The sequence below is a fragment of the Amblyomma maculatum genome, chromosome 1, assembly GCF_055883805.1.
Source record: "Amblyomma maculatum isolate TAMU_Amacu chromosome 1, ASM5588380v1, whole genome shotgun sequence".
NCBI lineage: Eukaryota > Metazoa > Arthropoda > Arachnida > Ixodida > Ixodidae > Amblyomma > Amblyomma maculatum.
In genome coordinates this window covers 465,133,522-465,150,146 of record NC_139344.1, presented here as the reverse complement: position 1 = coordinate 465,150,146, position 16,625 = coordinate 465,133,522, and the positions used below count along the sequence as shown (strand labels likewise).

General features: G+C 43.4%; 1 protein-coding gene across 2 annotated transcripts in view; it reads right to left on the bottom strand.

Annotated features, from left to right (window-relative positions):
* Positions 1–1,787: 1,787 nt before the first annotated feature.
* LOC146209858 (uncharacterized) overlaps positions 1,788–16,625 on the bottom strand; it is a 192,040-nt gene continuing 177,202 nt past the window's right edge. For both annotated transcript variants that reach the window (XM_084604528.1, XM_084604520.1), the window contains exons 8-11: positions 11,898–12,026; positions 8,208–8,352; positions 6,321–6,569; positions 1,788–2,216 (exon numbers count right to left, since the gene is read on the bottom strand). In XM_084604528.1, coding sequence (XP_084460654.1) covers positions 2,083–2,216; positions 6,321–6,569; positions 8,208–8,352; positions 11,898–12,026 — 657 coding nt within the window. In that variant the 3' untranslated portion in view covers positions 1,788–2,082. The remainder of the gene's footprint in view (positions 2,217–6,320; positions 6,570–8,207; positions 8,353–11,897; positions 12,027–16,625) is intronic.

Genomic DNA, 16,625 nt, shown 5'->3' with positions numbered 1-16,625 from the left:
TTCGCCGAGCGCATTCAGCACTGATCCTAGGGCATAACCCTACGAGCTTACGTGGAGCTGAAAGCCACAAGGATGCCATGCCTGTTCGCCACATTTTTATGCTGTGGGCGACCTTGTGCATATACGGGACGACCGTTGTCGTTCTTTGCGCAATCGCTGCCTACTGTTGGCGATGTTTTCTTTCTTCACCTTCTTAAAAACGTTCTCAGCCACAGCTCAGATGACCTCACAGGGGAAGCCGGCCGAAAGCAGCCTGTTTAATGTGGTTATCAAAACTGGTCTTCATTGCATGCGGGCATGACTTTGTGGGAGAAGATTCTAGGCACGAGCTGGCTATGGCTATTTTAACTACCTTAGAATGAGGAGAATTGTAAGGAAGGAGACCTTTCTGCGCTCTTGGAGCGTAGTGCCAGCAGACTTGATAAAAACTAAGCTCCAAGCTAAGATCTAAAAACTGCAGCGCACCTTTCGTCGGAAATTTATTCGTAAGCTTTAAACCCTTCACGTAGCATTTAAATATAGTTAAAATGCTATTCTCTGAATGTGTATGAGTCAAAGTTTGTTTTTTGTTTAGATAAAACAATTAAAATGTCGTCAACGTATCTAAACGCCCGAAGTACCCCCTGGTTAGTAAACCTCTGATTCAGGGATAGGTCAATAGCGGCTAAAAATATATTGCAAAGGGTCGCTGCAACGCAGGATCCGATTCAAATACCTTGTCGTTGAATAGGAAAGTCATCGTTAAAAGAAATAAAAGTGGCTTGCAAATAAAATTCTAGCGAGGAAATGAAGCTGTCTGCTGACACACAGGCTGAGTTCTGAAAACGCTTCAATGCATTCTCTAACTGCCACAAACAAATCTTCATGAGCCACTCAATAAAACAAATCCTCGACATAACAAAGAATGCGTAGCCAATAGGAACGTTGCAATTAGAGAAACGTATAACAGTTAGACGTCCTTCATCCTAATAAAAGTCTACAATAGACGTTATACAGTTTGCTACACATCGCAGGACTTAGAAATATCATTTTTAAGTAGCAACACTTAGTGCTAAATTATGTTTCTACAGGCATATCTACGTGTCACTTTGCTAACTTTTCGCATAATAGTGGTTTTGATACATGTCGTGCAGAGACCCTATGCAACACTTTGTTCGCTAGCACCAAGGCTGTCAATCTTAAAAAATCTTAAGAATTAGACTAAGAATGGAGGCCATCACAAAATACCCTCCAACGCACCGTGCTCCATCGATGACGTCATTGAAAACACGGCGCTGCATAACTAGACGCGCAGGAGTCCGTCTTTGGAGGCTGCTCCAAAGTCAAGCTCCACAAAATTTCAAATGAGGCAGTGCAGTAATTTTGGCGACTAGTTAATTAGCCTAATGATGTGATAATCACTGGGCATGTTTCAAATTCTCTCTAGCGCTTGTAAAACCGAAATTTTCATCCCAGATCTCATCCGGGGTTATCAGTTCTATAACTGGTATGTTTATTGTTTATTCAATGCCTTTTTTTTTGCGTATGCTCGCTTGTACCTTTACCCACTTCTTACGTAGTACCTGCAAATGCAGGCTTTTTGAGGCAATAACGTAATGTGAACTGATTAATTCACCCAACATTTGCTTCAAACGTTTATCTTTCATCCAATTTATCAAAAAACAAAACGCCGATGAATATTTTGGCGGTGAAAGTATGATGGCACCATGCAAGAGCTTTGCACTATTTTATGAATTTATGCAGAAGGAAATTAAAATCGATGTCTATTGCAAGCACCGACCATTCAGTTGTTTATCACGCTTTATTTCTGCTGTTAAAAGCACCAAGCACTGAAGAGCGCTGATCATGCGAAGCAGCGTCGTCCTTCTACGCTGGGGATAGACAGTTCAGAGATGTTGTCATTCTCACTTTTATGCATATACTCAGTATGTGAGAAATTTACTATGCTGGCGAAGGTTTCACTTTTTATTTCTTTTTTGACCCTGCCATGTGGAAAGGGCAGAGGCTCGTATAATTTCTTCCTACGCAAACCCGCTTCCTCTGCGAATTTAGTGCAGCACTGCGCTGTACAATTGTCCGGCTTTAGATGCACTTCGACATTCTGTCCAAGTACTGAGAGCGCAGTTGCCGGCGCATGACCTTCCCCGTGTCCGTCCTGGGAAGGCGCTCCACAAACACGACGCCGCCGTGGAGGTGCTTGTGACTAGCAGCTTGCTCTGCACGAAAAAAAAATGATCGAATGTTTTAACACGTTCCCTGAAAAGATCAGAAGGAATGGCTGCGGTGAGAATAAGGACGCTGTTAAAAATGGCGCAGAATTTGAACCTGCTAAATAAACTGTGGAGTTGCATGCATAATTTGAAATGTACCAAAATTGGTTGCCCAGTGGAATGTTTTTATCATTTTCTAGATTATTTGAAATATGCGCTTACAGATCTTTGGAGTATTTAAATACCTAGCTCTAAAGATTGTTTAATAATGATCAGAGGGTTTTCTTTCCGACTTTACGATGAATGATCTTATGTTATGAAAGTTTTCTTGACTGCATCGCATTAGATGAGACGCGGTAAAACACTTGTTCTTTTTTCTAAATCCGTAAAAAGAGGCAGCATTATAACTATCACAGATTATTGGTGTTTGGGCTATCGCGTGATTAATTATCATAGCTACAATTCAGGCTAAGTGCTTTATGCAAGATGGCATCTCGCAGTAACCTCCCAATGCCGCACACTGGCGTTAAGCCAACTGTAGAGACGCTGTCCAAAAAAAATAAATAATAATAAGCGCATAATTCGCCCTAACTCGATCTCTCTGGTTGCTCCTTTTGAAACCCACTGTTCTGTTTTATCAAGGTATCTAGCCTATCTCTTTTAATAAAATTCCTAGCCAAACTTAACTTTAAATTTTAGTTAATGCTTGACGACTTAGGTAAAAAGACCTGTTACCTGGCTCATGATATAAACAGTGAGGGGTAGGTGTAAAGGGGAAAATGGGTACATGGCAGCAGAAACCTCCCCCTGGTAAAAAGAAGGTAGCGGTCGCACCGAATACCTACAAGTTGTCCCATAAACGCGGCCTCAGGTTTATTTTGTCGGGACCTCATAAATTCAGTAATATTTGCTGACAGAAGCAGAGGAGATCAGGGACTCGCTCCGGTGAAAAAAAGTATGGGCGGCAGTAAAAGTGCCGTGCAAAAATTTATTTCGCAAAGTGTTGGTGCTTTTTTCATAAGCTGCTGCTCTAGATATTGTATCGACCGGACTGTGCGTTAAAAAACGTTTCAAGAGTAGTCCAATTCATGAGATACTAATTCTTCAAATTCATCTATTGATCTTGCCATGCGTGTTCATTCCTGCGGTTGCAATCCGATTTTTTAAGCATAGCACATATTTTTATGCATAACGACGTGACAGCGCGGGAAATAATGGAGGCGTTTCATATACATGATTTTGTTGATACTTGCGTTAGTCGTCTGTAGCCTCACAGAATGAGTGAAGACCCCGCTCCATGAGCGCACGAGAGGCGCGCGAGCAAGGCGCCTACGCGCCCAGTGCCGCGCCCTGATAACGCTGGAAAAAGTACGCATATCGATCTCGATGAAGCGTATCTGGCGCGTGCGCTCCTATGTTGTTGCAAGACCTCGTAAGCTGAAACCGGCCGAAAGAGTTCGACTGCTACTTGGAGCTTGTGCCGGAGCGACTTCCAGCGCCTTTGCACAGGCTCGATAATGCTGTCTGCGCGATTGCAGCACGATAATTTTTAAGCTCATTTCACTTATTCAATGCTTGCCGTAAACAATGCACTTACCCGCGCTCGGTGCTCCCGGCAGCACCTCACGCGCCACTTCTCCTCACATAGCTTCTTTACCTTATTTATTTTATGCGGTTTTTGGCTGGCGAGCAACAGCCAGTGGCGCCGCTATACTGCGGCGATGAACCTTTCTTTGCCGATCGGCAAACTGTACGTACAGTCTTTATTAAAGGTTTACACCTCAGGGGGTCTACTTCTGAGTGATACTATGTGGCTCGTAATGCATTCCCAGGATTCCATACTTGCTGAAGGCAAGAAGATTTTTCGTCCTACCCTCTTGAAAGGCTAGGACATCCATCATTATTACAGAAGTCATATTATACGGCTTAAAAGAAAACGCTCTGGGCTGTAAACTTTTGATAAAGGCTGTACATCCCTGCGTACCGCACCAACGATGCAAAAAAAAAACAAAAAAGCAAACAGAGAGAGACCGCGGAGACGGCGCGAAAGTCATCCTCTGATTGGTGCACGCCAGCCAATAACCGTCGAATCTCCTCGCGCCGAAATATCATATATGCTCCGCGCGCGCCGCAGCTCGTGCCTGGCGCGTCACGCATGCACAGATAGACTCCAGCGTACGTTCGTGCGCGTAGGCGCGCCGCTCGAGCCAGCTCGGGGGCCCCATGGAGCAGGGTCTTTAGGTATTTTCAAACATTGCCTACCTTGGTCGGAAATCTGCAAAGATATCCATTCAAGGTTGACTCCGCTGTGCAAAGTATTTATTTTTTTTTTTACCACTTCGCGCCTTGCATGTTTGATTTTTATTTAAATTGTATTTCTAGTTTCGTGTCATCCTATCTGTGTTTTTTCCTGATGTTTAAGTTCTTCCATTCTTGGAACAAAAAGATGTCTAGGGCAGCGTTCGTAATATCTAATTTCCGTTGTGTGAAAGAATCCTGCGCTGTTGCGAGTCATGAATTTGAACACGTATATTTTATATTGAATTGAATAAGTTTAAAATACCTCGCTACAGTGCGAGCTACTTCGACAATTCTTTGCAAATTGATCGAAGTCTTCGTCATATGCATACCATACAACGCCGTCGATCACGCTCCTGCACTGCAAGTAGTACTTGCTTCATGTTACAGCTCCATGGTTATCAGGTTCGATATGCCGACGCAAGGCAAAAATCGCGACGATTTGACGCGCCGCTCATTCTAACATCCTGGGATGAAGGAATGACAAAGCATTATCCAAACCTGCACAGTAACAGACCCTGCTACTTCACATAAAGCGGCCAGAGCCAACGTAGCATAACCCTCGCAAAGCAGGGCCATTTAACTAGCCAAGTTAGCCATGTTATGCATGCTGCACGCGTACTAACGAGTAGGTAAAGGCTCAGCGTGTGAGAGTCGAACTTATTAGGGAAGCTCCTGGAACGCTGTTGGCCACCCGACTACAAGACAGGATGCCCAACTCTCCACTTCAGCATTCGCTACTAAGCTCTTTCCGTACTACGAAATACTCATTGTAATCTTCCCACAACCATGACAAATTCTTCGCACAGTCTAGCGTGTTGGGGGCATTTGAATTGAATTGCGCAATTACTAGGTGACAGTGTCAGTTTGGCAGCGGACATCATCCTTAGTACGAAGAGTGTGAGCTCCATAAAATGTATCTGCTTACACCGTTTTTGGTTATACTATCCGTTCACTTCCAGTTCATAAGTTTTGAGAAACTTAGTGCTCTATCCATCTATTTCTTTTGTAAACAAAGGGACAGCATATTTGTGAGCATGAGCTCATAGCTGTAGCTATTGCTCAACTGAGAATGTAAGCATGTAGTATGTAGGGAAAGGAGCAAAAATATACAGATGGCCAATCGAACCGGAGAACTACTATTTCTTTCTGCCGGAGAGAGGGCTGCATACGCCAGTGTCGATAGCTGCACATTGAAGATGTGGAGATTCATTTAGCAAGGAGTGAGGAATGCAACAGTTTTCATAAAAATTTGAACAATATGTGTTGGCACATTTTCTTTCCCTTTTTCATTGATTACAGAGTCGTTTATTGAGCATTGTGGCAAATAATTTACGGGCTTCTTTTTTCAGTGCAACACGCGGACGTACAGCGAATAGTATATTGCCCGAGGATGAGGACTGATTAAGGCACAGTGCCCACAACGTGCGTTCTAATCATTTGTTGCCTTCCGCGTTAAATTTCGGTTCCCTCGCTTCCTGTGGCCGTACCCTGTGTACAAACATCCTCATCACCAGCAGCAGAACCAGTCACCTGAGAACCACAGTTCGAATCACGGTTCTCCGCAACATAAGAAAATCTTCTTGCGAAAGGAAACCCATAACCAGGCGTGAGGTGGCGCCTAATACCGTAGAACGCAATGGCAGCACAATGCTGTAGAAGAACAGTTTTTTGCCATCATGGTTCATTATATGGCCACCATCTCTTATATGAATACGCATACAGAATATGTGAATTCATATAGGGCATGGGTGTTCTTGGTCATGTACTACATAAAAAGCGAAAACAATAATTTTAATTGATCTCCCCCACCTGCCACAAGTCGCTTAAGCTCTTCCTCTCCAACTCTGCCCTCGGGTTTCACAACCACGAAGGCGGTGGGCGCCTCGCCGAGGTCCGGGTGTTCAATGCCCACGACCGCGGCCTCGGCGACAAGCGGGTGCTGCGCAATGAGCGCCTCAACTTCCGCCGGCGCAAGTTGCTGGTCGAGGCATTTGATCATGTCTTTAAGGCGCTCTACTACGTGCAGCCGTCCAGCGTGGTCACGGTAGCCAGCGTCTCCTGCGAGGCATTCCAAGCGAAGGCATCTACAAAACATTTTTATATAATGCGCTTTTGTGTAAACATTTGCCAATGTAAAACAGTGGATGTTGGCTTCTTTAAAGCAAGGGCTGAACCGTCTCATACCCAACAGAGGTAGAAGTACTTGTTGTGGGGCTGTTGGTTCATACTGACAAATTCAACGGCGCAAGGACACGATCACAGAAAAAGAAAAGGAATAGATTCCACTTCTTTTCATTTTTTTTTCCTTCTTTATATCCCTCGTGTTTTTCTTTGACCATGTTCTTGTGTCGTTCCATTTGTCAAGAAAGGTGGAACCTGCGATTTAATCAAAAAGGGCATTTTGTATTAGGCTGAAATTAGCAGAAGATGGAAGGCTCATTCTTTGGCTCCGTCCTTTTCTGCTGAGGAAATAATTCAATTCTTCTGGTCCATATTGTCGCTCAAGGTACAGGCGAGCTGAACCTTGTTGTTTTTAGACAAAATATCCTCAGCTTATATTACTGGTAACTGTCATTCAATAACCACTAACGTGGAATTTAGTGATTGCTTGCGAAAGTTCAAAAACCTATTTTTCGGCGCCCTGAGCACAGCACGAATAGAATTTCGAGTTTGGACAAATTAAAATGGTAAATTTTACTGAAACCAACATATTTCTGTTCTCTGCTCACAGTTTAGAAATAATTAATAACCAATATTTTCATGAACATCCGCTATTCTGGCACAGCGGAGGCATTTTGGTCTACATACAGTGAGCTCTAAAGTTAAAACAGAAGGGTGAATTGCTGACTCAATCTATAATGAATTATGCTGTTTGCAATCGGCGAAATAAATGAAATGCAGGCACGAACATAAATGCACTCTCATGAGGTTCGTTCCTGAGTCTACAAGGACAAAAAATGAAAGAGGAGTTCCTTCGGGGCCCTGACACGCGCAGGAATTTTAAGAAACATGTTTTGTCTTTGTTTCAACGCTCTAGTAACGCAGATTATTATATTTACATTACTCGCACAAAATGGCTAGAAATCAAGAGCCTAACTTTGTTCTCCCCGATGATTTTGAATGTGATCCTAAACCACCAAAAAATGAAACCAGCCGAAAATATAACGAAAACATTCTGTATAGTTCTATAGTTGCTTAGTACTTTTCTGCAGCTTTCCAGTTTTTTCTTTATTACTTTGTCTGTAGCTCTTTGTTGTTTTTCTAATAAAACGTCAAAATTTTTATGTTATTTCATGATAGAACGAGGTAGAGAGGATGGCTACACCATAAAAACTGAGAATTGAGGGGGAGCCTCAGTTAAAAAGCTGAGCCAACGTTTCAATAAGGGGACTTCAACACGTCTTTTGTCGGAACGTTGGCACGGCTTGCGAACTGTGACTCCCCCTCAGTTCTTGTTCAGTGCCCTTTAATGATTTTACTAGAGAAATTTGTTTTGTCACAAAAGGTTCGGCATCAAAAACCGCACAGAAACAGATGCCGTTTTATGTAGATTTTTTTTTCTTAACTGGAAATTTTCTGTAGTTCTTTAACCGGAGTTCATTTTTTCCGCACAGTACGGGAAGGGTGACTGATGTGGATAAAGTGGGCGTGGCATAGCTGTCTGCTCTCGCTTTGCATCCTGGTGAGCCCACTTACCCGAACGAAACCAGCCGTCTTCGTTGAGAGCCTCTGCCGTTGCTTCTGGGCGGTTGTAGTAGCCTCGCATGAGGTGTGGACCACGGAAGGTGATTTCACCCACTTCTCCGGCTTCCAGGGGGAGGCCCGTCTCGCGGCTCACAATCTGCAGGCACACCATTCCCGCCGATGTGAATGAAACCCTCCATTTTGCTATATTTTCATTCGAAATGACTGAATTCACGCACAAAACAGCGCTGCTCACGCTTGCGGGGCTTCTGTACGATTCTTCGTGTGGAAAGAATATGATCAAAAAAGATTGATGGATCTCAGTATTTCTTTTTTTGCCCAATTCCGCTCAAGCGGTGAAAACGCTTAAAAACAAATATATAACAAAATAGGAGATGCCGATTTGCATGGCTCGCCAGAATACTATCCTTATATGTCATCGCAACAAGTAATTGTAACGCAGGTAAGAGGCATGTAAACATCTTATAAGAGAATAATAAAATGTCGATACTGTTGTTGAGAGTTTTAGTGCTTTATAACTACGTGGCTTATTCTCAATAAATATATTACTGTAAGAGTTGCTGAGGTGATATCGCAAAGTTACCAAGTCTGTAGGATAAACGGATAGAATATTCATCTGGAACACTACAGATGTATTTTTTTTTCTGCGTGGGATGTTGGCTACGCAGTTGAGAAAGTCGGATATGAAATTGCGAATATTCCTAATGATTCACGTTGTGCTGAACCTGTAGAAGGTTGCATCCTTTAAAGGATATGTCACCCCTGGAATAGCACTGGTTTAATGCGCGAACATCTTCTAGACATTGCTGTTTTTAGGTTTCTAAGCGTAACAGCTGCATGCAGGTTGGGTACATGAAATGTGAAACGACAAAATCAGCTTTTGTTCTTTATTTGCCTCGTATTTTCTTGCATCATTTGCTCTGCCCTCATGAAGTTTAACACTTTGCGCTTTTGGCTCTGGTTTCTGGGCTGCTTTCTAGATATTTCTTTTCTGTTTTCGAGTGCTGACACCAGATTAGAGTTGTAAAAGAAATCAACGAACGAATCATAACGTCCATAACGTCTCCTGCCGCAGATCGAGAAATTTTACAAGTGTGCCGCGCAGTGTTCGTAGCTCTTAAAAAATTCTGGATTATAATTTATTTGTTAAAAAGCACATATTTGCGTTAGTTTCGTAACTCGAAAGAGCATAACTTGTGTGCATATAAAGCGCGCTCAAGCTCCACATTGAAACTGCGCTCTCCCCGTGACTACAGATTCATTTCCAAAGGAGCGTCGTTTTATTTTTAAACGTGTGTAATGTCTTTCTCCGCCTCACCAGCTTGACCGGGTACGTGGGAAGTCATGCTAAATGTCGGCTTATGTGTCCAGGCGTTACGCCATCAATTTTGTCGTTTGTAAAAACTAATTTTGCTATTTTTCACACCTAACAAGCTGCCAAAGGAAGCATAGCTGTTGCTTGTACTCGATATTCCAAAATATTTCCGGTCCGCTAACAATGCTCCTGCTGTTTCAGTTTATAGGAATAATTCAGTCGAGCTGAAGCGTCGTCTGCTATCAGTGATGCCTGAATATAATATTTTCCATTGCGGCAAAAGAAAAAAAACAGACGAAGAAAGAGGAGACAAGGAAGAGTGCTACTTCCAACTCGAAAACTTTATGAAGAACCATGTGCTTTGTCATAGATATCCAAACACCACACGTGAGCGATGACAGTGCGTAGCTGCCTAGACCAGAAGAAGTAATCATTCGCAAGACTGCGTTGAGATACTCCGGAATGCTAGTTGCAACATCACGACTTGGAGTCAGGTAATGTAGGGCCAAGATTGACCCCAGCTAAATACTTTTGCAGTGAGAACCGCAAATCTAGCCAGAACCTCATAAATCAGTTTAAGAGGCCATCTTTCCATGACGGGGATGAGAGCCGTCAAGGCTTCACAGATTTGTCGCTTCTGACACCATTGAGCGCTTCTTACGAATCGGATTTGAAGTGCACGGCATGATGCGCTGTGATCCATGCTGGCGTTCACTTTACCATCCTAATAACTCGGCATGCCGCAGCTCGCTTCTAGCTTCGAGTGGCTGTCTCGGGCTGTCATTAAAGCCCGAGATACAGGATACGCCGCTGCTGGTATTTCTTGAAGTGTTGTGGCCATTGTTGGGATTTTTTTATTTATTAGTCTCCATTATTTGCTTTGTTTTTCATAGCTTGAGCTATTGGCAAGTGCCTTGGTAAAGAGAATTTCCCACAGATTAATATCATTAGCTAACCTTTCTTTTGGTTGGGAAGGAGAAGGTCAGTGCTTCTCATAGTGAAGCCTGGTGCAGCCATTTCAGCCCGCTCTGTCAATCTTCTGAGATGCGAAACTAGCAGAAGATAAACCTAACACTCGAGTTTCAACCATGTCGTTGCACTAGTCAAAAATAGTGCGGAGTGCAGAGCAGAAATTCTAAAAAACACAGGCTATACAGTTTGAATGACATCACGCAACGTTCACTATAACATGTCACCGAAACACCAGCGTCGTCCAATTTGGTTTTCCTATCTAACAAAATTATCGTAGAATGATTTTTTCATTTATAGTATTTTGGTAAATAAGTCTTTGTGTGTTTTTCTTTTTTTTCTTTTGTAGTGCTTTCGACCTCAACGTATATATATAAATGGGTTCCGCATCTGAGAGGATTGACAGAGCTGGCTGAAATGGCTGAACCAGGCTTCACTATGACGCGCATTGATCTTCTCTTTCCCAACCAAAAGAAAGGTTAGCTAATCAACCTAACACTCGAGTCTCAACCATGTTGTTGCACTAGAATTTCCCACAGATTAACACCATTAGCTAACCTTTTTTTTGGTTGGGAAGGAGATCAATGCACGTCATAGTGAAGCCTGGTGTAGCCATTTCGCCCGCTCTGTCAATCTTCTGAAATGCGAAACTTGCACAAGATCAACCTAACACTCGCGTTTCAAGCATGTCGTTGCACTAGTCAAAAATAGTGCGGAGTGCAGTGCAGAAAGTCTCAAAGACAGAGGTTATACAGTTTGAATGACATCATGCAACTTTCTCTATAACCTGTCGCCGAAACACTAGCATCGTCAATTTGGTTTTCCCCTCTAACAAAATTATCGTCGAATGATTTTTCATTTATAGTATTTTGGTAAATAACTCTTCGTGCGTTTTTCTTTTGTAGTGCTCTTGACCTGAACGTATATATATATAAATGGGTATAACGTTTCAAGTCTAGTTAAAAGGGATGAACTAAGGCTGAGTGAGGTCGCTAGTCCTCCTTAGACAATTTAGATGAGGGCTCATTAGGAGAGCTCAGATTCAATTTTTGAGGTTGTATGAGGTGTGTAATTATATCAGGTTGATGTGAGGTTGAAAGGTCTGAAGAATGCCTACCTCTGGCGGCCTCCGATCGGCTCTACTGGTGCTAATGACTTAGATCACGGCATGGACTGCTGTTGAGATTAATATATTAACACATATTTATATGAGTGACATAGAAATTTTCATTTCAACATGTCCACTACTCTGCAAATATAGCTATGGCTAAAGTGACTTGCGCCTATTTATGCACCACAAAGATATGAAACATACAAAAATTAGTCATTTTTCTCTAATCTCGATTGCAGGTGCTGAAACTTTTGTAATTATTCACAAAAATTAAACATGAACTAACCTTGTACTCCACCGAGGGCATAGGGTAACCGGCGTCGGCTGTACCGATCGTATTTGGTGCTGTCATACACACGTACCCGACGACTTCAGACAGGCCGTATCCATTTCGCAAGCTTCTGAGTCGGAACACCTGGTACAAAGAATGGAAAAGGAATTTATTTATTCATTGCTAACACTCTTATGGCCCGGATCGAGGTTTAGAGAGGGGAGCGAGTATATCACGTGTGCAATATGTTAGAAGAAAACAATGTACGGTTAAAATAATTTCAACCAAAATTGTTCACACAATGCACATTATTCATTCTTAACCCAAAACATGGTGTTACAGCGTTATTAATAAAATCATAGTGGGTTATTTTATCTGCGCCCCTGCTGTCTGGTTCCACTCTGAATGAGTGGTCAATGGCGCTGGTGCGGAGTATTAAGTATCTGATTTTTTTTTCTGTAAAGCTGTAGTTTAGGAAAGAAGAGAAGTCCGAGATTTTTTTGTTCGGGTCACCTTGGGAATGTTTAGCATTACTAAATATAGAGTCGCCGGTGCGGTTCCCAACAAGTGTTAGGTAAAACAAATACGCCTAACTACTTGTAGGATGGCACTAGGTCAAGCGCGATTCCGTGTAGATCATAACGAGATGTATTATATTCAGCGCCACATGCATCAGTTTATCTTTGCTACAACGTAGACCAATTCGCCAGTCTGTATACCAAAGAGTGACACACTTAGCGTACGGCAGGAGAATGCGCTCTACATCAGGATTTTTTAATTCAAGATTGCTTAAACTATCAGCTCAAGGATTGAATGTCAGATCGAGGTTTCTTATACGACATGTCAATATGTTGCCGCGAATCATGCAAATCTTTGTTCTTTTTAAATACCTGCCGGCATTCTGCTTTATCACTGTGACTATAGCGCGCGGATCGATTCTGTACTCTGTTAGCTCATGCTCGTTGTTAAGAGAAGCAGTTTTATCATTTTCTTCGTGTCGCAAGACTGGCACTTCGTCACCGCTAAGAACGTGGTGATGAATACGCTTTTTCTGCTGCAGGCTGTACTGCTCTCGACCATCATTCCAGTGCTTTCAGGCTACTACCGCACCAGTCCACCCTTGACTCTGGATACCGACAGGCCAGTCTGCCACCTTCCCGAGTCGCTTACTACAGATAACGAGAGAGCGTTGTCGCTGCCGATTCCTGCTTTCGTACCTTCCTTCATCTAGCAACCACGCGGGACTATCTGCGCTAGAGATCATCCTAGTCTTCATAAAGCACCGCCGTTCTGATACCAGCTGGTGCTCGTCACCGCTATGAATGCGGTCATGAATACGCCCTTTCTGCTGCAGGTTAGTTACTCAACTTTGCATTCGTTCAAGCAACCCATCTTTTCTTTTGCGCTGTCGTGCCCCATTGAAACTCTTGATCAATGGCGTAGATTGATTTGTCAGTCATATTTTGCATACCGCGGTAATTCCTATCTCATTCATTCACTCCTGGGGCACTCGGTTGACATTGATCCGGTCTGAAGTCTGACTCACCCGTATCGCTTGAATTATTTCCTCAGCACTTGCACACACCGCCCTCACACAAAACAATATATTGCCTGACGTTCCGGTAATCTGAGCCAAACAAAAAAGCATAGAAAACATGCTTAATAGTAGTTTGAATCGCGTTCATGCTTTGGAGAAGATCGTGGATACATATCCAATTCGAGGAAAGCAGATCTAGGTTGGCCACTAATCCGAGCAACGAGATGTTATCTTTAAAATCAAGGCACTTGCGAAGAAATGTAACGCCTCGTAAAATAGTCTTCATCGCACAAACCTACTTTATACAAGGATGTAAAGGGCGAAAATTGGGCGTAGACGGAGTCCAGCGTTATCACAGTTTGCTTTGCGAAGCTTGGTTTAAACATCGATAGATTTATTATTGAGTGTGCCCACAGACTGAGACGCTTCCAAGAATCAAAGAATCGGCCTGTTATACTTATACTAGTCAAGTACAAAACAAAGTCTAACATCCACTCTCATGAGCCCAAGTTGAATGATCTGCCATATTCAGTACTCGAGGGTTACTCGGCGCGTGTTCGATTTGCCCATGGAAACTGTTCGAATATCAGCTTCAGAGCGCTTCTAATTTCAAAATGCGCTTTGACAAGCTAATAATTGCCATCAAAGTGTATATTTATGACAGTGATTCCGACTTCGGGCAAGAACTAAGAACATTGAAGTCACAGCGAAAATACCGGCATCCGGTCTTGCCGCCATATCAGCCCGTTCAGGCTCCAACCAGTGCGCCTGCGTATCGGACCATGTCTGTCTTGCTCGCAAACGTTCGTAGTTTCATACCGAAGAAGGATACCGTAGAAGCGCTCTTAAAAGACAATCAAAGGGATACTGCGGTATTCACCAAAAATTGGTTGAATTCGAAAATCAGTCATGATGAGCTGCTTGATTACATGTCATCTGTCACCGTTCATAGGCTCTGTGGTAGGGGTGAGGATTTTCTCGTACCGATAAAATCGGTTACTGTCCAGTTCAGTCGTGTCCGACTCTTCGTGACCCTATGGACCATGTTACGCCACACTTTCCGGTCTCTCACTATCTTCTTAACATCACATAACGTCATCTGCAGTGCCTCGAGGATGCCATCTAACCATCGCGTTCGCTGCCTACCCCTTCTCCGGCGACCCTCAAGCTTTCCCAACATCAAATCTTCCTCCAGCGACTCCTCTCTTCTCATAAGATGACCAAAGTAGCTGAGCTTTAACTTTAGAATTTGACCCTCCAATGAGCAGTCAGGGTTAGTGGTCGACAATTTCGACTGATTTGATCTTCTGTCAGTCCAAGGAACTCTCGAGAGTCTTCGCCAGCACCACAATTCAAACGCGTCAATTCTTCGGCGGTCAGCCTTTTTCACAGTCCAACTCTCGCATCCATACATCACAACTGGAAAGACCATAGCACGAGTTATACGGATCTTGGTTGGCAGACTAATGTCTCTGCTCTTTACTAGGCGGTCAAGGCTAACCATTGCTCTGTTTCCCAGAAGCAGGCATCTCCTAATTTCATGGCTGCAGTCTCCTTGCGAGGTAATCTTGGAGCTCAAGAACAGAAAATCTGTCACAGCTTCCACTTCTTGTCCATTGATGCTCCAGGACTTGATAGGGCAAGACGCCATGATCTTTGTCGTTGTAATGTTCAGTTTAAGCCCAAACTTCTCACTCTCGTCTTGTACGCGCATCAGAAGTCTCTTGAGTTCCACTTCACTTTCTGCCATTAAAGTGGTATCATCCGCATATCTAAGGTTGTTGATACGTTTTCCAGCAATTTTCACTCCAGCTGAAGACTCGTCCAGACCGGCCTTCCTCATGATGTACTCTGCATATAGGTTAAATAGGCAGGGCGACAGTATGCAGCCTTGCCTCACTCTTTTCTCGATCGAAAACCAATCAGTAAGACCATGCCCAGTTCGGACTGTGGCCTCTTGCCCTTCATACAGGTTCCTGAGGAGACAGATGAGGGGAATTTAAACTCCCATCTCTTAGAGAGCTTGCCACAATCTGCTGTGATCTACGCAGTCAAACGCTTTCGCATAATCAATAAAGCAGAAGTAGATGGGTTTCTGGAACTCTCTTGTTTTTTTCATGATCCAGCGAAGGTTGGCAATTTGGTCTCTAGTTCCTCGGCCCTTGCGAAACCCAGTTTGCACGTCCGGAAGCTCCCGATCCGCATACTGCTGCAGCCTACCTTGGATGATTTTCAATATCACCTTGCTAGCATGCGAAATAAGCGCGATCGTGCGGTAGTTGGAACAATCTTTGGCACTGTCTTTCTTTGGAAAGGGAATGTAAACTGACCTCCTCCAATCCTGTGGCCACTGCAGCGTTGTCCAAATCTTCTGACATAACAGCGTCATGGTTGAGATTTTGAAGCAACTCAGCTAGAATGCCATCAATTCCGCTGGCTTTGTTCTTAGCAAGGCTGGCTAAGGCCCATTCAACTTCACTCTTCAGGATGCCCGGCTCGAGATCGGTAATCACAACCGTCGTATGTTGGGTTTGCACATTCGGGTCCTTCTTGAACAGTTCTTCTGTGTATTCCTGCCACCTCTTCTTTATCTCTGAGGCTTCAGTGAGGTCCTTGCCTCGTTTGTCCTTTATCACGCCGACCTTAGCACAGAAGCTTCCTTTTGATATCTTTGATTGTCTTATACAGAGCTCTTGTGTTCTTTAATTGGCTGTTGTCCTCAACTGCTTGGCACTGTATGTTCAGGAAGGCATTCTTACCTCGCCTTGCTATATTCTGAAAATCCGCATTGAGAACCTTGTATCTTTCTCTTTCCCCCATAACTTTTGCCATCCTCCTTTCCTCAGCTATTTGCAAAGCCTCTTCAGATAACCAGTTTGCTTTCTTGCATTTCTTTTGCTTTGGAACTACTTTAGTAGCAACTTCTTGTATTATATCACGAACATCAGTCCACATCTCTTCGGGCTCTCTGTCTTCTAGATCTAATTCTTGAAATCGATTCCTCACTTCCACACCATATTCTAATGGAATTTGATCCAGATCATACCTGAAAGGCCTTCCAGTTTTCTGCGTTTTCCTCAATCGAAGCTTAATGTTGGCAACAAGAAGCTGATGATCGGTGCCACAATCGGCCCCAGGCCTTGTTTTTACTGCTTGTATAGCGCTTCTCCATCTCTGCCGGCAAAGAATATAATCGATCTGATTCC